This window comes from Rhea americana, unplaced genomic scaffold, assembly GCF_003343005.1.
Source record: "Rhea americana isolate MKP2758 unplaced genomic scaffold, rheAme1 scaffold_69, whole genome shotgun sequence".
Lineage (NCBI taxonomy): Eukaryota > Metazoa > Chordata > Aves > Rheiformes > Rheidae > Rhea > Rhea americana.
This window is the reverse complement of record NW_028186856.1, coordinates 1,984,702-2,008,555: the sequence shown is the minus strand read 5'-3', so window position 1 is coordinate 2,008,555 and position 23,854 is coordinate 1,984,702. Positions and strand designations below refer to the sequence as shown.

Sequence of the window (23,854 nt, the reverse complement as noted above, 5' to 3'; positions counted from 1 at the left end):
ATTAAATTACACTCCCCTAACTGAATAATGAGACGATAATGACACGATAATGATGTTGCCACCTTCTTCTCCACTTCCTATGCTAATTAATAGGCATGTTAAAGAGCAAGCACGGAGTGAATATGTGATGTGATAAAACTGTAACCAATAAAATTTGTATAAAGTACTTCCCAAAAAGTGTATATATAAATAAAGAATGAGAAAAAGACAAGGTATGCTAGCTTTGCGGATCTACTACCTAGCACCCATCTCTGCCCAGAAATGAAACAAACAAATATCTTGACTCTATGTGTCTACTGCTTGCTTGCACATCAGGTAAAAGAACCCAATTTTGGCACAACAATATCAGTCTCTTCCCAAAACATGAGGGCCTCCTGAACATAGTGATTATGTGATCTTTTGGCTGGGGATCAGTAAACAACATTATCTAACTGGATTGAATGGCAAATACTTGTTAGATTTCTTTACCTTCCTTGCTTCATCAGTTTAGGAGAAACTTAACTTTGGCACTTCATGTTAAGAACTTCTTATGTTTACTTCTTTACTTGTGCCTGCCCTTCAGTGCAAATCAAAGCTAAAAGGGCCAGCTCCCAGAGACAAAGAGACTGGGGATGCTTTGGATGAATTACATTATTTTGGGAGAAGAGAGACACAAAGTTTTCCTACACTTAGGAGTTTTATTTGATACCTTATAGTTCCATGTAGTCGGTCTCTGGACCAATGGTTTAGGCTGAACTGAGTCTGAGGAATATGCTGAAGAAGGAAACCCCAAGCTATTGGTTATACACTGAGAGTCCTACAGTCTTGCACCGTAACAGCCCCTTGTTTCCTCATACCAAGCTGTATTGCAAATGAAATGAGTTTTTCAGCACCAGGACTGTTTAAGTCCAGAAGAGAAATTAATGCTGGAGAATACTAGACTTCAAATCTATAACAACGACGCGGGAACATTCATGTGGACAATTCACATCATTATAGTAATCTTAATAACATGAGAAAAAATGTATATGTACTTATAAGGCTGTAAAAAAACAGCCATACTGGTTCAGATCAAAGATTCACTTAGCCTTGTACCTCATCTCCAAAAATAATCAAAAACCAGCCATAGATTTGTAATGAAATAAGGAACTAAGATTTAACAGAGCCTTAATCACATCATACAGCTAAGCATTTGCACAGGCCCTCACTTCAGCACACTCCCTCCTCCGTTAGGTCAGGGCTGACCTCCACCCTAGTAGTAAATATTTAAGGAAGAATATGAGATACAGAACAAGATATGGGGTGACTCTTACCCCCACACAACCTTTCAACTTCTGCCATCAGTAAATAGGAACTTCATTGCTTTCTTAAAATCATATGTCTTTGTAGAGAGCTGTATTATCATACAATTTTTAATTTAAAAAAAAAATCACAGCCCCATTTTTCCTCCATGACATATTTCTTATTAGTGAAAAGATRGAACTGCTCCAGGGACAGATAAAGATAGTGTTGTGACTGAGACTGGTACTGAATGACCTATGCTTCATTAATTCCAGAACTTGGAAGATAATGAATGTGGTAGTACTGCAAGAAGAGAAAGAATAATCTTATGGTTGAGGAAGCCAAATGTCATTATAACAAACCACATTTTATCCCTGCCTTTGCCACAGACTTCCTCTGTGATATYACCTTAATCACATAAATTAAGTTTTACTGCTAGCCAACAAGAACCATCCGTGTACCCAACTCTATAAAGACTTGGATTTCCAACTGGACATACAGGGCAGGAAAGAAAATTGAAAACAACTGCAAGAAATAATCAACCAAAATGAAGGGCACCCAGTAGTTTGAACAGGTAAGCTTGGGTGAGTGGACACATGAATCAGAAGATTCAACATTTGCCCAGTGGTTTACCACATGAGGCTAGATTACTTGTACATTTCCCCAACAATAAAATGCAAAAATAGTACTTTCTTGTTTCAAAGTGTAGACTGATAGAATACTGTACTAAATCTTCTAGAAAAGACTGCGTTTCTGTGATTGTGCGTAATTCTATATGCAGCTCTTGGATGTTTTATGGTAAAAAGGGCAAAAACCACTACATATAAGCATGAAAAAATATGCATCTGCTGTCAYGAAGTGAGCACTGTCCATCTCAAGGAGGAAAACTAATTGATGATAATTAAATTTATTCATAGTACAAATATCTAAGAAGACCATGCTAAGGTTGTCCAGACAAATTCTGACATTTTCAGGCAAGTGGCTGCAAATGTATGATATTCTTTTACCTACTCCATTCTCTCGGAAAAAGCAGAGAGACAAAACAAAAATACAGTGAAGGATAGTATAAGATCTTATCCAATGTCTGAGACAACCATGTAGTTCTTGGCACTTGGTTATATGTCTTCACTGGTGATTACTGGAACAACTTTAATACCACATCACTATATCTAATATTCATAAATGTCACCTATTTTACAAGAATACAGGAAAGAGATTTTTAATGTATGTCTTACTGATTTTTTTATTATTCTAACATAAAGGATGTGTGTTTTATCATGCTTCCAAATTTGTAGCACTTAAAAGAAAACAACATTTTCTAGTAACTTCTTATTTAAAATATCTTTCCATGTATAATATAGTGAAAATTTCAGATTTCATTATCTTTTGAACATGCTATAAACAAATTTTGTGCTCTACTGATAAGCAAGATATTTTAATGGACAGATGTTGGTACAAATTTCATTAAGCTCCATGGAGAGACTCCCATTGATTTCAAAGACTTTGAATGAGCCCATGAAGAATCTATTTTTAATCTCAATAAACTGCAAAATATCTGATTTCTAAGCTGTTTATTTAATAAAAATCAAATAAAGCCCATCTCACTGTCACTAGCCAACATAATCTAAGAAAATTTATAGACTTCGGAAAAACAACAATGTAAGAAGGTTGTGATGAGAAGAAGGAAATTTTTATGACAATAGGCACAGTATACATCCGTATCTGTAAGTCAGGGCAATTAGGTATAGAAAAAAAAGATAATCTCTTTCAAGTTTCCTGCAGTCTGCACATATGTACAAAATTTGAGGATATGCGCTATTCTTGTTTTAAGTTCCTTTATTCTTTCATCATAACAAAACTTTTCAGAGAAAGTTTCATAAACAGAAGCTAAAACAGTTAACTCAATGTCCCCCAACTTTTTCTATTTTTTTCCTTTTGCAAGGAGTAATCCAAGTCCTAATTATACAGAACATGAAAAACTGTGATAATGATAAAGAATTTCTACTGYAACGAATTTTTTTTTATTACCTCAAGTAGATGCCTTTGAGAAGAGGTGGTTAACTCTTTAGGGAACATCTGTGAAGCCTTTTGCATCAAAAATATTGCTCTAGATAACTTATTCTTTTTTATTTTTTTCAATATAGCTGTCTCTGTAAAAAAGATACTGAAGACATTTATAAAATAGTAAAAATCACGTATTAAATTTCTTAAATCTTAATTAATAAGCATTACCTGTTAAATAAGGACAATCTTTTAAATTCTTCCTATGGAATTTGTTAGACTTCAGATTTCTGTCATCCTTTTGAACACCTATGTGGGAAGGAAATTCTGAGTTATTCATTCTGACACTGCTATTAAACAAATTACATTGAGGGGTTACTATGCAGTTCTGTATTAAAGCTCTGCTCCATCTCTTGCTCTTTTGTTTGACTCAATAGAATTTCTCAGAGTGATCATACCAGTAAAAGAATTCCACAATCATGCTGTACCACCTTTAGTAGTAATGTTAATATCACAGCAAAAGAGGGATCTTGTTATCATGGAGGGAACCCTCCAGTGTCAGGCTAATACTAGCTTTTATTAAAAAAAAAAAAAAAAAAAAAGGAATAGGAAATCAAATATAGTTTTTTCAGGAGGAATTCAGCAGCAGCATGGAGTATCACTCAGAAGCGATACGGACAACTTTACAGGAATAGAAATTGAGATCACAAAGAGCATCAAATAAAATATTCAAGTCTCCTTCCCTAGAGAGAAAATTAGCATTACAGAACAAAACAGAGCATCTCCCAGTTCTCTTATTGACACTATAGCAATTCATATTACAACCAAAATATCAAAATAAACTGTCTTGGAATCAAATCCAGTAGTGGTAAGCAATGTTTAACTCCTGCTGACTGAGTATAGATTATAGACTAGTATTGTATGGTAAATCTAAAACTTGCAATTTCTGACCTTACGTGGTATACAAATTGCCCTACATTGGCTAGACTTCWGAAAGCAGATACTCCTTTATAGCTTAGCATTACAAAACATACTAGCAGAGGACTCTAATCAAGATTCTGATCTATGAAAATTATTTAGCTTTACTGAAACCTACCTTGTATCAGTTTAAGAAGTTTCACAGCTACTCGATGCTGGGCCTGAATAAGCTCCAAGTGTAGATCTATTACAAAACTATTACCTGCTTCTGGTTTATCCTTATCCCATCCTAAAGACAAATTCAAATTCTGGCCATCTAGGTCCACCTAATAAATTGAAAATAGGAATCAAACAAACAGAGATTTATACCAAATAGTTCATTACATTTATCTTGTATTATTATTTGATATTATTACCTCAGCAAATTGAGAAACACTCCAAAAAATGTCATAATCATGCAGAATGCGGTCATTCAATTAAGCATAGATGAAGGAGAATGACTAGACAAAATAGCATGGATAATGGACAGAGAAAGCCAGATGAAAACCGAGAATCAATAGGAAAAAGCATTAATAATAAATCCAGAAATGTAGAAAATTTTGGTTTGTTGTGTCCAGCAATCCACAAATCAAAGATCGTGCAGATCATGTTGATGTAAAATAATACTGTTTAGAAAATCTGAATTCCCTCCAATGGCCAGAAATAATTTTAATAATGAACAGTTGCAAGCAATAAATATGAAAAAGGATTTCTGCTTTACAACTTAGAAAAAAGATACAAACTACAATTACTCCCAAAATAAAATTACAAAAAAAAACTAAAAGACTTTATAGTTCATTATTGAATGAGAAAATGCTATCTCTTCTAGAGAGATTTCTTTTCTCCATCCCCTCTTATGTGGGTCAGAAAGATGAGATTTGATAATGCTAAGATTTCTATGTATGAAGAAAACACAAGTTTTCTGTAATCAACATTCTATACACTGTTTATAAATTTTGTTGCAATGTAACTTATTGCAGACTCTACCTTTGTACAGCAGCTGTCAAATATTGATTTTCCATCTGGTAGAAGAGTCATTAAGCGACATCTATTCATTCCATTAATTGCTTTTTCAAGGCTTTCATAAGCAACTTGCAATTGTTCTATAGGGCTTTTCTGAATGAAAACAAATAGAAATGAATACATTGCAGTGGATAACATTAAAAGCTATAATATGCACTAACAAAAGTAAAAGTGTAATTATTATTAACCCTTGCAGTTAAAACTTTTCCAAATACTCCTTAGACAGGCTCTGTTCCCCATGTTTCTTATACTAATATTGATGTTTTCAATTTCAAGTCATTTTTAATTAATTTAGGACTGATTTTCCTTAAGCTTTCAAAAAAAACATCAACTCAAAAAATAAGGTTATAGCAGAGTGCAACTGAACTTAGAGAATTAAGTTTACAAATATAGTATTTTTCACAGGCAATTTTATAATGTTCTGTTAGAAGTTATTAAGAAAATCAGCATTTCAAGTAGATTATTGCTGAATTAAAACTTTTCCATATATGTAAGACATAATACTGCCAAAATTTCTGAACCCTCAGACTAATGCATGTCTTCTTTCTTRTGTTATTTCAGTGGGTAATATTGAACTATTTGATTGGATACCTCTGTAAAGTTCTGAGCACTGAACAAAGGACTCTCAGGATATTCTACCTATTTCATACCACCCTAATAAAATAAACAAAAAAGGCACAATGCAAAATATTTCCCTAAATGAAGTAAAGTTTGTGTAATATTATAAAAAGTGTTATTAAATCTTTTAAACATGGTGCTATGTGTTGGCATAACACAATATGAAAAAGAACATACAATGGAAAGCAATACGATCCTGCCATAAAAGGATTTCAAATAAAATTTCTTCTGTATCACAGATGACTATAACAGACCATACAAAGCCTCTCAGAAATTGATTTGGAAAATATCTTTGTTTTTTCCTCTGCACCAGTATAATTGTACAAAACATTATAAACATTTAACTTTATAAAATTAAATACAAAACTCTATGAAAAAACTTCTGGTGGAAATAAATGCTCTTGTGTTATTCAAAATGTGTTAATAATGAAAATGAATTAGATATTACCATCAGTATTTCAGGAATGTCACAGGTTTCATCTTGTGAAAGAGAGGCACTTCCTTCTTCTTTTACATAGGAAAAAAAATCATAGAATGAAAATGAACTCTGATAAATTTAGTAGCATTTGATTACCTCTAACTGAAGACTCTGCCAATAATTCAGTTATTCAGTACTTGACTATGAGAGATAATTACAACATTTGTCGAASAACTTCTCAAGGTTTAAACATGATAGCTATATATGTACAATTATACTAATTTAGTACATGATTCTCCAATATTATAGTATTTCAAAATGTTCACTATATTTCACAGCAATATTAGATCAAAGTCAATGTCTAATTCTTGGACTAATCTCTTAGTTCCTTACATAGTTGTAATGGCCGTATCTATTTTTCATTTTAGCTAATTTAAATCTATTTTTATCTGAATCACAAATGTTTAAAATGTTAATTTAATTTATAGGATTATTTTAAATCATAGAATCATAGAATCAGTAAGGTTGGAAGGGACCTCTGGAGATCATCTAGTCCAACCTCCCCACCCAGCAGGGTCACCTGGAGYTTGTTAGACAGGGTTGCATCCAGGCGGGCCTTGAACATCTCCAGAGAAGGAGACTCCACAACCTCTCTGGGCAACCTGCTCCAGGGCTCCGTCACTCTCACAGGGAAGAAATTCCCCCTCACATTCATGTCGAATTTCCTGTGCTTCAGTTTCTGCCCATTGCCTCTTGTCCTGTCACACGGGACAACTGAAAAGAGTTTGGCCCCATCCCCTTGACACCCTCCCTTCAGGTACTTGTACACATTGATAAGATCCCCCCTCCGTCTTCTCTTCCCCAGGCTAAACAGGCCCAGCTCTCACAGACGTTCCTCATGGGGCAGGTGCTCCAGCCCTCTGATCATCTTTGTAGCCCTACGCTGGACTCTCTCCAGTAGCTCCAKGKCTCTCTTGTACTGGGGAGCCCAGAACTGGACACAGTACTCAAGAGGAGGCCTCCCCAGGGCTGAGAAGAGGGGCAGGATCACCTCCCTCGACCTGCTGGCAACACTCTTCCTAATGCACCCCAGGAGACCATTGGCCTTCTTGGCCGCAAGGGCACATTGCTGGCTCACGGTCTATTTGTCATCCACCAGCATTCTCAGGTCCTTCTCTGCAGAGCTGCTCTCCACAAGGTCAGCCCAAAGCTTGTACTGGTGCCTAGGGTTATTCTTCCCTAGGTGCAGGACTTTGCACTTGCCCTTGTTGAACCTCAGGAGGTTCCTCTCTGCCCAGCTCTCCAGCCTGTCCAGGTCTCTCTGAAGGGCAGCACAGCCTTCAGGTGTGTCAGCCACTCCTCCCAGCTTGGTGTCATCAGCAAACTTGCTGAGGAGACACTCCGTCCCCTCATCCAGGTCATTGATGAAAAAGTTGAACAGGRTGGGACCCAGTACTTAGCCCTGGGGAACGCCACTAGCCACCGGCCTCCAACTGGACTCTGTGCCACTGATGACGACCCTCTGAGCTCTGCCTTTCAACCTGTTCTCAATCCACCTCACTGTCCGCTCGTCTAACCCACACTTCCTGAGCTTCTCTAGGAGGATGTTATGGGAGACAGTGTCAAAAGCCTTGCTGAAGTCAAGGTGCACAACATCCACTGCTCTGCCCTCATTTACCGAGCCAGTTATTCAATCATAGAAGGCTATCAGATTGGTTAAGCATGATTTCCTCCTGCTGAATCCATGCTGGCTACTCCTGATCACCTTCTTTTCCTCCATATGTCTGGAGATGACATCTAGAATGAGCTGTTCCATTCCATCACTTTTCCAGGGACGGAGGTGAGGCTGACTGGCCGATAGTTGCCTGGGTCCTCCTTCTTGCCCTTCTTGAAGACTGGAGTGACAYTGGCTTTCTTCCAGTCCTCAGGCACCTCTCCAGTTCTCCAGGACCTTTCAAAGATGATGGAGAGCAGCCTAGCAATAACATCCACCAGCTCCCTCAGTACCCGTGGGTGCATCCCATCCGGGTCCATAGATTTGTGGATGTCTAACCTGCCCAGAAGGTCTCTAATCCTTTCCTCCTCAACCAAAGGAAAGTCTTCCCTTCTCCAGACTCTCTCCCTCACGTCCAGGCTACAGGATTCCTGGGGGCTACCCTTAGCAGTGAAGACTGAAGCAAAAAAGGCATTCAGTAATTCTGCCTTCTCTGTATCCCTTGTCACCAGGGCCCCTGTTCCATTTAGCAGTGGGCTCACATTTTCCCGAGTCCTCCTCTTGCTGCTGATGTATTTGAAGAAGCCTTTCCTATTGTCCTTGACATCCCTTGCCAGACTCAGTTCCAGCTGGGCCTTAGCCTTCCTCGCYGCATCTCTACATACTCTGACTGCATTCCTATAATCCTCCCAGGTAGCCTGTCCCCTCTTCCACATTCTGTGTATTTTCTTCTTCTGTTTGAATTTGGCCAAGAGCTCCTTGCTCATCCATGCAGGTCTCATGCCCCTTTTGCTGCACTTCTTACTCAGAGGGATGCACCGCTCTTGAGCTTGGAGGAAGTAATGTTTGAATACTAGCCAGCTCTCCTGGACTCCCCTTCCTTCTAGGGCCTTAACCCATGAGATTCCTCCAATTAGGTCTCTGAAGAGTCAGAAGTCCTCTCTCCTGAAGTCCAGGGTTGCAATCCTGCTTGTTGCCTTACTTCTTCCCTGCAGGATCCTGAACTCCACCATCTCGTGGTCACTGCAGCCAAGGCTACCCCCAACCTTCACATCTCTAACCAGTCCCTTTCTGTTGGTAAGGATAAGGTCCAGCAGGACACCCTTCCTCGTAGGCTCCTCCACCATTTGTGACAAGAAGTTATCATCAATGCATTGCAGGAGCCTCRTGGACTGCTTGTGCCTTGCTGTGTAGTCCYTCCAGCAGATGTCAGGGTGGTTGAAGTCCCCCATGAGAACCAGGGCCTGTGCTCGTGAGGCTACCTCCAGCTGTCTATAGAAGGCCTCATGTGTGAGATCATATTTTTATGATATATAAATTCATATTTATGATATATATTCTTATATATTCAAATATATATTTATTATATATAAATTGAATTTATATATATGTATTCAATTCAGTTACATGGATTGATTAACTTATTTTTATTTATAAAGAATGTACCCAGAACTCTATTTTCCCTTCCAGGCAACAAACGGCAATGTCTCTGCCATCTTTCCTGTGAACTCTTTGCTGAGAGAAATTCATTTTTTGTCCTCTTCACAGGGATGATCTTCCAGTCCCTCTTGTGCTCTTTTACCTGCTTTGTCCATTTATTTCCACTTGCTCATTGGCTCTTTCTCGTGACCACTCAAAACTACTTTATTCAGCATTCATTCAATGACAAGACTCTTCCTCTCAGCATAAACATGCATTTGACTGGCTTTTCCTCAATCTACTTTGAGCAGAGACTCCTAACTACTACTGTTTTCCTCCAAAAAAGAAATATTTAAACTGAACGTAGAATAGTCATGCTGCAAGGAAGTTTCATTCAATTGCCATCAGAATGGCATGACTTTTATAACATCAACAGGAAACAATACCCACTCTACCTTATAACAGAACATTACTGCTCCAAGCTTCTCTTATTGTCAAAAAAAGTAAAAGATATTGTCATTTTCTTCTATTCCTATATATCCTTTAAAAGCCTCCTTAAAATCTACTCTCTAATTATTATAATTAATTGTGAGAAATACAATTCATACATCATAATAATAACAGAACTTTTAAAAGTATATCCAAATATTCATATTTTACAGTATTTTAACCAAGTTCTGTAAGGAAATCTGGTTAATGTGACTACATTATATCTCAATAACTTGTCAGCCAAATTCAATCTGAAAGACAATAAAACTTCTACACAAAAATCAGTACGTGTGTAGAGAAGTAAAACGCAAAAGCTTCAGTATGACCTCAGTATTTTCCTCYTCTGTTTGCCCTACCACTAGTCAACCAGCACATGTACGCTCCAAATAGGCCACAGTACGTCTGGTCAATGTTCAGAGAGCATATGAGTGATCTGAGGATACTGTGGAGGGGCTAAAAAACATAGAAAAGAATTGTAGGGAGGGTGGGTCAAAGATGTTACTCCAATTGAGATTATTTCAGTAGAGCAGTAAATGTAAATTACTTCCTTAGAAGAGTAGGCTTTATTAGATCTGATTAAGGATGAAATAGTATTTACAAAAAATTAACATTCCACTGTCAACAATCTATTTACAATAGTTTTGAATATGCACATTTGTCAACATTTTCAAGTAAGAAAACTTCCAATCTTTAAAAGCCAAGTCAYTCATGAAAGAAAATTACTTTTTTTAGCCTAAATTTTTCTTGAAAGCTTTACCTGCTTTCCTCCCAGATTTATGTGCACAATCTGCTACGTTTTCCAATATTGCAGTTAGACGTAAGGTTATCTCTACTAGCATGACAACATTAGTGTCTGCTACGCTAGTCTTCTGAATTACTTCATTTATTATCCAAAGTACATGAACCCACTGAAAAAGGAAAAAGAAAAAAGAATCAAGAAAGAGTTAAACTCTTGAAACATGACCATATGCCACTCCTTTCTTGTATTTCACTTTTTTTTGAATGCCACCAGACTCAGAYGCTGACCTGTTGCTGAATCTAGTTCTTCATACAACAAGCTTTCTTAAAAAATTATTTTAGAATAGGTTTATGAGTGTTCTACAGGCAAAACTTTATACTTTGTCATACTGAGGTAAGCCTTGCAGCACATTTGGTCATTTAGCTCTCGTTTATCCCCAACTGTATACAAAAATCCTATAAACGGATAAAATCCTATATCCTGAATGTTCCTGGCCTATGCACTGGAGAAAGTAATTGTAACTTACGTTCTGATGAATTTCTCAGCAATTATGTTATACACATTAGGGCCACAAAATGCACTATTCCAGAGAACCGGTCAGTCAGCATTAACTGTTTACTGGCAGCCCTGAGAAGCTACTGTAACTTACCCTTCAGAAGACTGCATTTCACCAAAAGCCTCTTAGTCTAAGGAAAAGTTCCAGCTAAAGCTGTGGCTTTATCCAGCGGGCTAAATCCTGCTGATTTCCTACCCTCCTATTAAGCTCTAAGGTTTTTGCCACTTCCTTCAAACAGAATCTAGGGAACTTTCTTCCATTATATGTATATTTTCCCCAAAACACACCAAATATTTCTCCTTACATCATGCCCAAAAGCTTTCACTAACTTAGATACTTTTTATCATGGCTCACTTGCAGACAATGTGTTATGATACTGGGAAAAGGCTAAGAGATACCATGGCACTTATTCACTTGGTGGGAGAGGGGGTTAAACTGTATAAGACAGACATTACAATTCACATTTTCAGTGAACGAGATTTGCACTCGTGTACATGAAAATGTACTATAACTTGAGACTTTTATTTTATCTTAGTTTTAATATGAGTGCAGTCTGTTATAGTAAGAGAAATATATTATAATAAAGGAGTACTTTGTAAGCCTTGTATTTGTGGATATATTTTAAATAGTCACTTCCACTCATTTGGATTCGCTGAAGTCCTGCTTTACACTTCTGCCACAAAAATGTTATTACATCAACAAGTATTTCTTTGTCAGGCTGGAGATTCTAGAAAGAAAAAAAAATTATCTCAATTGTACAAACATASGTATAACCGATACATAAAAACTCATCTTTAACTTCCTTATAAGGGATGGCAACATTTTGAAAACTTAATATCTTTTTTTAAAAGCAATTCCTGGTACAGCAACCACACCTGTCTTCTCCCAATAAAACAAAAGGTGCTGGAATAATTTATTTAAATATTTCCTTTTTCACTGTTGAGTTGCTAACAGCCATTGAAATTGGGAAAGCAGTGAGATTAAAATGACATGGGAGAAACAAGGAAATTAACTATCTATGAAATGTTATAATAATCACTATACTTGGGGAAACTATATGCTACTTAAAATTATACTAACCTTGGGAATTTTTTAATTATTATAYTTAAATATTTGCAGAATGAGATCTGAATTAGTAAGTTTTACTTTGCATTGACAGATACACATTTTACGGATGTATCCATTATTTATGGATACATTTTTCATTTTTGCTATTTTCATTTAGTTTGTTAACTGCACCTGACTCCTTTGCCCTTCAATTATATATATTCATTACAGACTCAATGATTCAATCAGAAGAAATATCTCTAATTCTGTTATACCTGTTTAGACGTACAGATACAGGAAAACACTGTTGTTGCCAAAACGATAAGATCATCAGATGGCTCTCCATACTTTACAGATCCCTCTACATTCAACGTTTATAGGAAAAAAAGAAAAAGGAGAAAAAGAAAGGTAGGAWTTTTTTTTTGTTGTTAAAAGTCTATGTTTGAAAAAAATCTGAGTGAACTGAGACATACCAATTTATGCCAGCTCTAGTTTAAAGTCAAGTTTTGGCAAATGAAGGAAAATACAACAAAATTCTGTTGGTTATAATTTCTCAATTAGCTTTTGTCAGAGAGTACTGTATGCATGGTATTACACAGTTTCTTAAAAAAAAATCTTGATGCAACAATATTTGAAATGTAAGTACAGCTATAACTGGACAATGCTCACTTCTTAACGYTTGTTTCTTTCCAGAACCAGAAGGCATGCCAGCTTCTCTGATATTATTTTCATTGACTGAAAAACCACGCTTCAGTTTTTTTTGAAATACTAAAGGCTGCATCACTGTAAGAAGTTTGAGTTCCATTTCTGCTTTCTTCCATCTTGGGTCATCTTGAACCTAATTGATAGAACAATTAACAGAGTTTATCTTAAAAATATGTAAATTGAATACTCTTTCTTACCCTCTTAAGAAAAGACTATGTAAAGAATGAGCAAATAGCATCAGGATTACCTGAAGAAAATTAATAACTAATCCAATAGAAGAATCAAACACATCCCACTCTTCATAGCTGAAAGCAAATTTTACAAATTTCACAGCAGCATCTCCGGACACCGCATTTTCTCCTGCAATAATGACAAAAATATTACATATATATATATATGTGTGTGTGTGTGTGTATATATATATGTACACATTCAGAAGTTTAATTTAAAATTTAAATTTAACAATAATTTGGGTATTTAAAAATATAAAGGTAAAATTCCACACTCTCTTGCACAGTGAGGATAATCTTGAAGGATTTCTTAATAACTCAACAAGATACAAAGGCTTTATCATTTTSCTGTAATATATATTTGTAGACAACTATAATGATGTATCTGCAATGTTCCACTACATTTCAAAAAAGCTGTACTATTGCTGATATTAATGTAGCTCTGATGAAGATAAAAAGGACTTACAAAAAGGGGCTGCTTGAGAAAGTTTAAATGTGGATATCTCCCCAAAATGTCTCTTCCTAGCAATCTAGTAAAAATTATGYACAGAAACATGAATAATTTATTGCAAGATAGGTGAGCATTTCTCATTACTATACCTGAAAATGGGTATGTATACACAGGGAGCCTATTTTCTCACTCTGCAAGTTTATGMAAACTATAGCAGGGCAGAAAAGCAATTTTCTGACCCTTGGAACTCAAAGCAAGTGTCTTAGCTAATATACTCAGCAGCATTCCACAAGCCTAAGAATATGCCACTGTCATTGTCAGATCACCTGGGCACGGGGTCACCTGGCTGAAAGATGCTAGAAACATCAACTTAGCTAATACATAGCTGTTATGTTCTGAAGCAGCACAAGAACTGGTCTAAGGCTCTGAACAAGCTTACAGCAATCCTTTTGTAACTACAGCCACTTCTCTTCCTTAAGCACATACTAGGACACCGGTACCAGAATTTGGCCTTTAAATGATTATTAGGGACATTAATATATCTAGATGAACAGCTATGCTGAGCAGCATAAGATTTACTATAACATCCACATATTCCTATATGCTATTTTAATAATATTGTAGTAGGGAAATCCTAGTGAAATCTATATATAATCCCTTCTGAATGCCTTAGAATTATATATATTCATAAACATATTCCCTAGAGGACAGCACTTTCAATCCCTTTATGCATAGGACTGGTCTTAACATGAAAATGCATTTGGCTCATTACACATTTGCACAACTTYTTATAGAATACTTTGAAAATTCAAAACTAGTTTACCTCTTAATATCARCTGCAGAAGAGTTGATGATGCACTTATACCAAAATGATCAGTGCAGTGTCTTCCTTGAGTACCAGTACTGCTCACTCCACCTTTAATGTAGACATTTTGTTAAATCATTTTATATTGTATTTGACTTGTTTTAATTAGCCAGTAATCACAGCAAGAAAATACCATKCTAAAGTGTATTTAGTTTCTATAGATTACTTTATTAATAATGTATTTTTGAGTCTATGGCTAGCAAAGTCCATAGCTAGCAAAGACATGTTGGAAGGAATCATCCAGTATTGTCACAGTTTTCATTCACAACCGAACAAGAATTAGTCTAAACTTCAAATGGTTATCAGTTCTTTCTTTCTCCAGTATAGGACTGCATGTTTACACTTCTTGGGTTTTTTTTTAGCTTCCAATCGTCTCCCAGACTACCTCTGAGGTCTTAGAGATTCATGGATCATAATTTAAGACACCCAAGTCTGTCCATCTCTCTGGTCACAGGTAACASGTGAAAGTTCATTCATCATTCCTGACACCTGCTATTATATCCTGTTTTTATAAATGTCTCCAGTCATGGAGACCTTGCAAGATCATCCAGTAATCCATTCCAGTGCATCTTTACCCTTATCATTTGGAATTTTTCTTAAGCTTTAATCTTAATCTTTTTTACCATTAGAGCCCTTCACTTTTTTTTTCTGTCCAAAGCAAAAACAGAGAACAGATTATTCCTCTTGTGTTTGTAAGAGATTTTTAAATGCTTTTTTATATTCTTGCTGGCAAAGTTGCAAAAACAGGAAAGAAATAAATGGTCTGTAGATAGCCAAAGACATAAGATGAGCATACAAGCTACGTCACAAAACCTCTCCTCCAAAAATCCTGAAGCAYTTTGTTACTAATTTGAAATATTCTAGGGATATATGTTATAGTAAGCAAGTCTGGGGTTTGACTTAAAAAGTTTACCCCAATGTGAAGCTTTCATAACAAAWATGCTGTCAACATATACTAACAGGAGCATATTATTAGTAGTAATTGTAATGTCATCRTTAGTAGATTTGCATATATCTTTGAAACTAAAGCCAGGGAAGAATAAACACTGCCCATCTTTATATCCAGTCTGCTATAGTGACAGAATATGGCTAAGCATACATCCAACAGCTCTTGCATTTTGCCATCACAGAGACACTTTTCACTTCAGTCTAGTCAGAAAATATCTAGGCAGAAAATACTATAGGTTTTTACTGACGTAAGAGACRATAGAATTTGGCCCAGATTTTAATCTTAATTTTGTGAAAAAGAAGAATTRTGGCCTGGTTTTACTAATGCTACTGTTATAAATCAAATATATGCCTTCAGGTAAGTTCATTTTTGTTTAGATGCTAGCAAAATGGAGGTCTGGGCTCCTCAACAACACTTCTTTTGCTTTTTTTAAGCTGTTGTTGTAGATAACTAGGCCTTGAAGTTTCTCAACTAGAATGTAACTGGCGTCCGGCTCGCCATAACCRTTAAGATAACAGGAAGTCTCCACTGTCAGAACAGAACAGACTGGTCTGACCCGAATTGTAAAACCGATAAGGATGACAAACAAGAGGAAGAGCCAATTTGAGACTTATATGGAAGTTCTGGCAAAGAATTCAACTAAAGGTCATCCTGGCAGGACACCTACCCGCTGCTAGAGACCCCTCAACCCCAAAAGACAGCCCCTCATGGACTCAACGCACACACACAATGTTATGTAAAGAAATAAGCAAATTCCCAGAAAGTAATGAATACCCAAATTAATTCCAAGAATTGTAATGAATGTGTGTGAGGGATATCAGATGTAAGCTCAACGACTCATGGTCTTTGGGGGCATATTAGGTGGAAGGATTCCTTACATCCCTGGCGCCTATTAAAGAAATGCCTGCTTCTTAATGCTACACTGCTGTTAAGGAGTTTTATTTCCGGTTCTCGGTAACACTGTTACCTGAAAGGATTTCCATGCCTGCAAAAAAAAGCTCTGAAATCACATCACGAATTTCAATTTCATCAGGGACGGGTGGAGCAGGGCGCAGCATATGTCTGCTGCTATCAGATAGAGCTTCCAGGATGGCAAGGAACTGAGCTGCAGAACCATCAAACATTTCTGTCAGCAGCCGTTCAGTAGCAGTGCGAGGCCATGGCAACTAAGWAAGAAAAAAGTAATATAATTTCTAAACTCATCTACAATAAAGGAAGATTTCTTTCAAAACAGTTCTCCTTCAGAAAGCAAGTACACRTTTAAAACACGAACTAATACACTGTAAAATTTACTGCTGTTAGGAATTTCATGCTTCAAAGGCATATCAAAGTCTCATGCTAAGCAGGTACAGTACTTAAGAAGTGCCTTAATTTCATAGCAGCCATACACACTGCTGCATGGTACTTTACTTAGAAAACAGTATAGTAGAAGTTATGAGTGGGAAAAGTATCAAGGTCATGTAGTTTAAAGCCAGTCCCATCTCTCCTTATAATAATACAAACTTGAGCATTAGGAGCTAAGTTCTACACACTTTACAGAAAATCAGAGAAAGATCAGGATGCTCAGCAATACAAATAGCGCAAACAAAAGATCATTAGCTTTACTGACCTGCACATTTTATAACAGCATAATATGCAATACAAGACAGAACACACAAAAATATATTTAGACTACTGAAAGCTAGAAAATCAGAGATCTATATAAGAATTTTTTTTAAATTCACTTCACTGTTCTGTTTATATGATTATCTTTCCTTAATCAAACCATCACCAGACATAAAGTAAAATAAGAGACCCAGTACTGAAAATGTTACTCATATGCTGTTTCATTAACATTTCAGTTCTATTTCTTTGGCACTTTCCCTTTAGAAGGGCTTCTAGGCACAATTAACCAGACAAAAATTTGGGAATTTCCTTCTCACTTTGTGGAATCCACATCTTTTATTTTAGCTTCCACACTAAATATTTAAAGACAAGCTTGGATGGGTRCCTGGTCAAAAAAAGACTGATCAATTCAGTATCTGAGAGCATTTAGTGTTACAGCTGACAGCTTGATTTTGTTTTCAATTAATTTATATAATCATTGAGCCTCAGCAATACTATATCTATGTATCGTTTCCAAAGAAAGAATTCCTGCTGTGAGTAGAGTAAAAGTAAATGCAAATTATGGTTAATATTGGATATGCACATTCTACCAAAACAACTCCAAACCAAACATTCAATAGTTCTTTTTTTTAATAAATTCTCATGTTTTCAGACTAAAAATTTCCAAAGTAAGCTATGCAAGATTATTTTAATATTGTGTTATCATATGCAGTATATTTTCTTCCCCACATTGTGGATTTGTTTTATGAGCCAGTGTGGGAATCGGATCTATGCAAGAAGAAAGCAATGCCATATCATACACATTCCAGCACAGGCTAAGCACAAACTGCAGGTTTTGTTTAATTGCCATGTGGAACAGGAACCTAACTTAYTACTACTACTATTTTTATGTATGCATTGTCTTGTCATGTTTACAGTGCAAACATTGCACTGGTATAGAAGAATGTCAAAGGGAAAGCTAATTTAAACCAAATGCATTTGACTAGGCTGTTTCTGTTTTTCAAGCTCTTTTAAGTTCAAAAGCCAATTCCACTGCACACATATTAGGAGAGGAGAGCTTTAATTCCTTGCTACAATGTTAGCAATAATATAATGTCTAGGCATAGTGTTCTCTATAACAGGCTAGATTGAGCTCTAAATATAGCTGTCCCATTAGATATACTATATGGTGCATGTTCTATAATAAAAAAAATAGAAATAATTTTGAAAGAACATTAAGCAAAAATAAATGTCCCATGTTTTCCCATTTGCTTGACACTTAATAAATCTATAAAATATTCTGAAATAATTATAAATCAGTCAATGCTTTCAGATTTCACAACATTCAACAAATCCTGTAAAACTATATAAGGCACGCAGAAACAATTAATATGAATATTCAATACTATTSCTTCTTAAATAAAGCCTAGAAAAACGTCATACTACATTTTAGAAGCAGAAGACCTCACAGGGGAGTTATGAACAGTGTAAATTCTAACAATCTGTTGTTAACTTCACACAGACACTGCAGAACAAAATCTATTACTGAAGATCTTTCAAGCTTCTGGATTTTATCTGCTATGTGATATATATTGTTATCTAGTAACATGACAGATACATGATGAGCCAACACCCAATTTGAAAACATGCTAAATTCCTAACATCCTAATTGTTCATCCAGACTTTTAGATGATCATCATCTACATGAGTTTTCCAGAATTGTGTGACATTGAGAAAGCTGACTAACAATCTTTACCTGTGCAAACCCTACATGAACATATTGAGGTTTGGGCCATATCTTAGATAGTGGGAAAYTTCAAGTAAATGTGGTTTGGATTAAAATGATTGTGCTCTCCACCAAGCAGTTTAATATTAACTGAGATTCAAGCCCTAATCTCAGTGTCAACAATCTCAGTTACTTCTGAAACAGTCCATCTTCTAAAAAAAAAAACTTCTAAAACACTCAGTACATACTAATGGCAAAGAAATAATGGCAAATAAAAAGGTYATCAATATTAAACAATTATTTAAGACAGAAAATGTATCATTCTTATTTTGAATTATTTGGTTTTTACTGTATCTAGTATGTACCTTTTATACGTAGTCTAATCCAAAGTACATTATGAACAAATAAGCTGGATAATTCTGAACAAAAAATTCAGAATTAGCCTACTTATTCAGCTACCAGTGTTTCAATCTGTTCTCTCATCAGATAAACTGGGTCAAAGAAAGTGTCACTTTGTAGTAATTTCCTTTTTTCTTTCAAAAAATGCAGAGATTCCACTACTTTGTCATTACATTATGAGATTCATATGTAATAGATCTGTAACTTGTATCATGAGRTTCAGAGGATGAGAAAGAACTTCAGTGCAGGAAGACTTTAATACCAAATGTTAAACTTACATTTTGTGCTTCTTTTAGGTTAACTCGTAACTTAGGTCGGAAGTAGCTTTTGGGTTTTCTTCTGGATTCATATACTGATCTTTTGAAAATCATTACYGTCATCTGACACAAAGAAAAAAGTAAGTAAATAACTTATGTGTTCTGCAGTTAGAGCTTTAAGTACTGTAACAGTTTATGACTAATTGCAGGATGATACCTTTACAGTGGCCTCTCTAAAAATCTTTTTGGTTTCTGAATTTCCTGGTGAAGAACTCATATTTTCTAATTGCTTCAGTTCATCAATTTTCATCAGGCCACGTCGAGCAAATATCTGTTCAAAGTTAAAAAAAAAAAAATGCTGCACGCAAATTGATACTGTGTTTCCCTGTTCTGTTTGCTAGTGCATAATTTTAGAGTTGCATCATTCTTGAGTTCAGAAAACTGTAAAGGGCTTCARTGAATTCCAAGTCCTGCACAACTGTTAAAAAAGAAATGAAAACCTTTGCAAAATTTCTTTTGTGTATCTGCATATCTGCACRGGGACTGGTTACTACCTAATGCTAAAAAACTATGACTAGGATTATATTAAAAAGTAATATTGCATTTAACTTTGAACTGATTATTCATTTATATATGGAAATACAGTTCCACATCGTAGTTACATTTTGGAATACAAACAGAAATCAAAAAAATACGTATGATCTGATAATAAGCATAAGCATTTAAATAAACATTTATTTCCCATTTGATTGCATCTGAAATGTTACCTATGGTAAATCAGAATACCTCTCCATTAATGTCGGCTTGACAATCATAATAACACTGAGAAACTGCAGTATAAAGAGTGGCTCTCCATGTCAAATAGTGTACAGATAGAAGTGGAATGGATGATTCCATACAAATACTGGCCCATAGTAAGTATTCCAGGACCTGCATTGAAGAAAACCGGTTTCAAATTGAATGCAACAGTTTTTTTATAACTTTCATAGTGTAAAATCAAAACAGTCTTACTACCACCCAKTTCTGTTCAAATTTACTTCCTACTGTTTTGGGACACTGTTAACAAAAATTTATTCTTACCTGGTAGAATAAATTAAAAGAGAAAAAGATCATAGAAACTGTACTAATTTTTTATGTATTTTATTGTCTAGAATATAATCTTTCTGCTTTTTGATTGTTTTTCCATCTGAAATGGTGGTCAAACATTATATTTTAGCCTCTGAGTTAYTTTACTTACTGCAGTTCGCTATAGACTTGCCACAGAGAAGTCCTGCCCTCCTCTCTCATCTACTCTCATCCTGAGAGTTCTCCTTCTCCTTTGTTTCAGCTCTAGTGAAGAAGGCTGCTTTCTTTGGTGACAGCTCTCACTTAGATCAATTTACAGCCATGAGGCTATATTCTCTGCTCTTCTCTTTGAGGCACTTATTTTTCTTCCAGCATAGTCCTTGCAGCAGCCTCTCTCTTTAAAGAATTGATTCCACCAAACTGGTTGAACACTATCGTCCYGTTGTATTTTCTTGAGGCCAGACGCTCTTTGAGGTATACAAAATGTGCATAATTTCAGTCCTAAATTAAGTCAGATTCTTCTGCTAAATGAAAAGAATCTGAAACACCTATGATTATTTCCTCTACATCCTCTGAAATAAAATCCATGCAGACAGAGAATACAAGAGGGGCAAAATCATTTCTGATTCAATCTGATATCAATAAAAGACATTTAAATAGAAAAATCTCTCTTGCTCAGTTAAAGACTAATATAATCAACACAAAAGATTTTGGAWCTAGGTTGATGTAGAAAAGAAAAAAGAAAAGAAAAAAGGCAGCCAGATCATTATCAACTAAGGCTCAACTAAAAACCTAGCCAGCAGGTGTCAGTACAGCTCCACCTCTCACCCAACAAAATGCAAATTCTTGGAATTTGCTTCTGTTGCACACAAAAAAAAAGCAACTAGAGCCAGCTGAAACAGCCTAACGTATCAGTAACCTGCATGAGGATGGCAGATGTGGTGGAAGACCTGGGCCATTCTGGCATAGCAGCTGGAGGCCAGCCAAGATACCCTGGGCACCTCAGGATCAGGCACCCGCAGGACATSTGGCTTTGGACACCTAAGTATAGGCAACTGAATCGCGCTCTTTYTATTCTGTTTTAAATATTGGACTTCAACGCAGATAACAAAACATTCAAACTTCAATTTACAACAAGCTACCATTGAGATTCACTGGATATCACTTGATTAGTTAAAAACAGTTCTGGCACATGCAATCCACGTTACCACTGGTATAACGTGTCTGCACAGAATCCTATTTTATTATATTTATAATTGTGCTTGACTAACTGATGTATGTTTTAAGTAYACTTTTTCAACTTGAAAGTAAAAGRACATGTTCTCAACTCATAAAAATAAAGACTCATTAAAGGACAGAGTTTTAATACGGCTTTGAAGTCTTCACTTGAAGACTTTCMAAATCATAAGATTAAAGAAAGCAAGAATCACATGCTACATTTTTATGGTATTTGGTTAGTTTAGGATCAATAATTACTGCTAACATAACAGAAGCCAAGGAATGAGACAAATAACCTCTCTTATTACTGTAGCTTGTTTGTGAACAGAACAGTTTGTTACCTTTTTTAAAAAACTACATAAAAATTCTGAGATATAAAAGATAACAGACACAGTTTCTGGTAGACTCAAAAAAATTCAGCTCTCAGAGGCTCCACTGCAGCCTGACYTATCTCAAAAGCCAACATGACATTCTGGGGGGTTTCATTCCACTACYGAAGAAGGAGCAGAACCATGACATCTTGAGGACTACATATTAGCCCTTCTGCATTCCAGACATTTTATTCCCACATGAGAAGTACTACTAGTGGCAAAAGAGAATGGAATAGGTAAGTCAGAGTATGTCATTATGCAAAATATAGGTGCATTTCCCAATCTTCCATACATTTTTCAAATGTTTCTGTTTATTTTACCATACCTTAGCAGAGTGACCTATCATCATCAAATGTCTGCATATCATGTAAATATGAATTGTACCTGTAAGAATAAAACAAGTAAATAATAAGATAGATAACTATAGATAGATAACTATATTTCTCCTCAAAATTTGTTACGCTAACCAACTGAAACTTCTTCTTACAATTTCTAGAGCCTGAAAATACAGCTTTAAAACTATATTTTCTATAACCAGTTCTAAAATACACAAGATTTAGCCCCTATATTCTTATGTTGTATTATTTTCAAAAGTATATACACAACTAATCAGCCTCATAGAAGAATGAAATCTTAAAAAATTTACTATATTGAATTTTTACTTAACTAATTTACATTTTTCCCAAAATACCATTGTATCTAAATAAAATACTAAATACTAAATAAAAATACTAATTGTATCTAAATAAAATAAAGTCCTCATAGACTTTGCCTTCCTTCTAGTCATGGCACTGCACTGACACTGTCCTGGCAGCCAACAATGCTATTATGTGATATCATGGATCATAAGTGAAATGAAGAAAACTGATTATGAATAGAATTTTCAAAAGCATCTAAAAGTGACTTAGAGATAAAACCCTGACAAAAAATTACTGAGTTTCAGCTATGTCACAAAATTGCCTTTCAAAAATCAGCCTAGAAGTACAAAAAATGTTGCAGTCTGGAAAAAAAAATCTATTCTTCTGTCTGCATGACTGTATGGAAATGGGTACCCATGGCAGCACACTGGCATCACAGTGTCAACTGTCATAGCTAGAAGGGTATTATTATCCCAATAAGCAAGAATTTAGCAAGCATTAGAAAGTATTCTTTTATCACTCAAATGTGTAATGAGGCACAAAATCTCCTACTGACAAAAAGAGTTGCAGAAAAATGCTCAGGAACTGGGAAAAATATGAGTTATCGCCTAACACTTATTTCTAATTAGATGGAAAATTTCACTAATGGCTAGGCTCGGTACAGAGATTTATCCCATACACAAATAGTGTATGAGATGAGTATATTTTAATTTTATTTCTATTTTTATGAAAATGACCCCTCCAAAAAAAAAAAAAAANAAAAAAAAAAAAAAAAACTAAAATAGGGAATGAGAGCAATGGCAATTTCAGTAAAACAAAAGGATAAGAATTTCAAGATCAGTTATAGCTCAGAGAAGGTAAATACCAGTGTTTTCCAATTTCATTTAAAAACATGCTATCTCCACAATTTATATTGCAAAAATATAAATCATTATAGAACCAAATAATAATCCAAACTTTTGAATGAGGTAATAAAATTGTCTTTTCTAATCAAAAATATACTGTTCCTCTTCTTGAAATGTAAATTCTTGACAAATTTTTCTTTATATACTAGCCCATGGGAGTTCCAGTTTTTCCTCGAATTTGTCGTAATTCAAGCAATTAGAAATAGCATACTAAAATCATACATGGAGACATTCAAATTCTTAACTGTGA

General features: G+C 35.5%; 1 protein-coding gene across 1 annotated transcript in view; it reads right to left on the bottom strand.

Annotated features, from left to right (window-relative positions):
* Positions 1-23,854, bottom strand: part of CFAP54 (cilia and flagella associated protein 54) — a 120,729-nt gene that overhangs the window by 82,865 nt on the left and 14,010 nt on the right. The window contains exons 5-20 of the mRNA XM_085321225.1: positions 22,387-22,445; positions 20,194-20,337; positions 19,625-19,738; positions 19,429-19,530; positions 16,409-16,607; positions 14,451-14,543; positions 13,194-13,306; positions 12,911-13,079; positions 12,517-12,602; positions 11,787-11,921; positions 10,657-10,807; positions 6,308-6,366; positions 5,206-5,334; positions 4,358-4,505; positions 3,493-3,570; positions 3,289-3,410 (exon numbers count right to left, since the gene is read on the bottom strand). Of these exons, the coding sequence (XP_085177351.1) occupies positions 3,289-3,410; positions 3,493-3,570; positions 4,358-4,505; positions 5,206-5,334; positions 6,308-6,366; positions 10,657-10,807; positions 11,787-11,921; positions 12,517-12,602; positions 12,911-13,079; positions 13,194-13,306; positions 14,451-14,543; positions 16,409-16,607; positions 19,429-19,530; positions 19,625-19,738; positions 20,194-20,337; positions 22,387-22,445 (1,901 nt within the window). The remainder of the gene's footprint in view (positions 1-3,288; positions 3,411-3,492; positions 3,571-4,357; positions 4,506-5,205; positions 5,335-6,307; positions 6,367-10,656; positions 10,808-11,786; positions 11,922-12,516; positions 12,603-12,910; positions 13,080-13,193; positions 13,307-14,450; positions 14,544-16,408; positions 16,608-19,428; positions 19,531-19,624; positions 19,739-20,193; positions 20,338-22,386; positions 22,446-23,854) is intronic.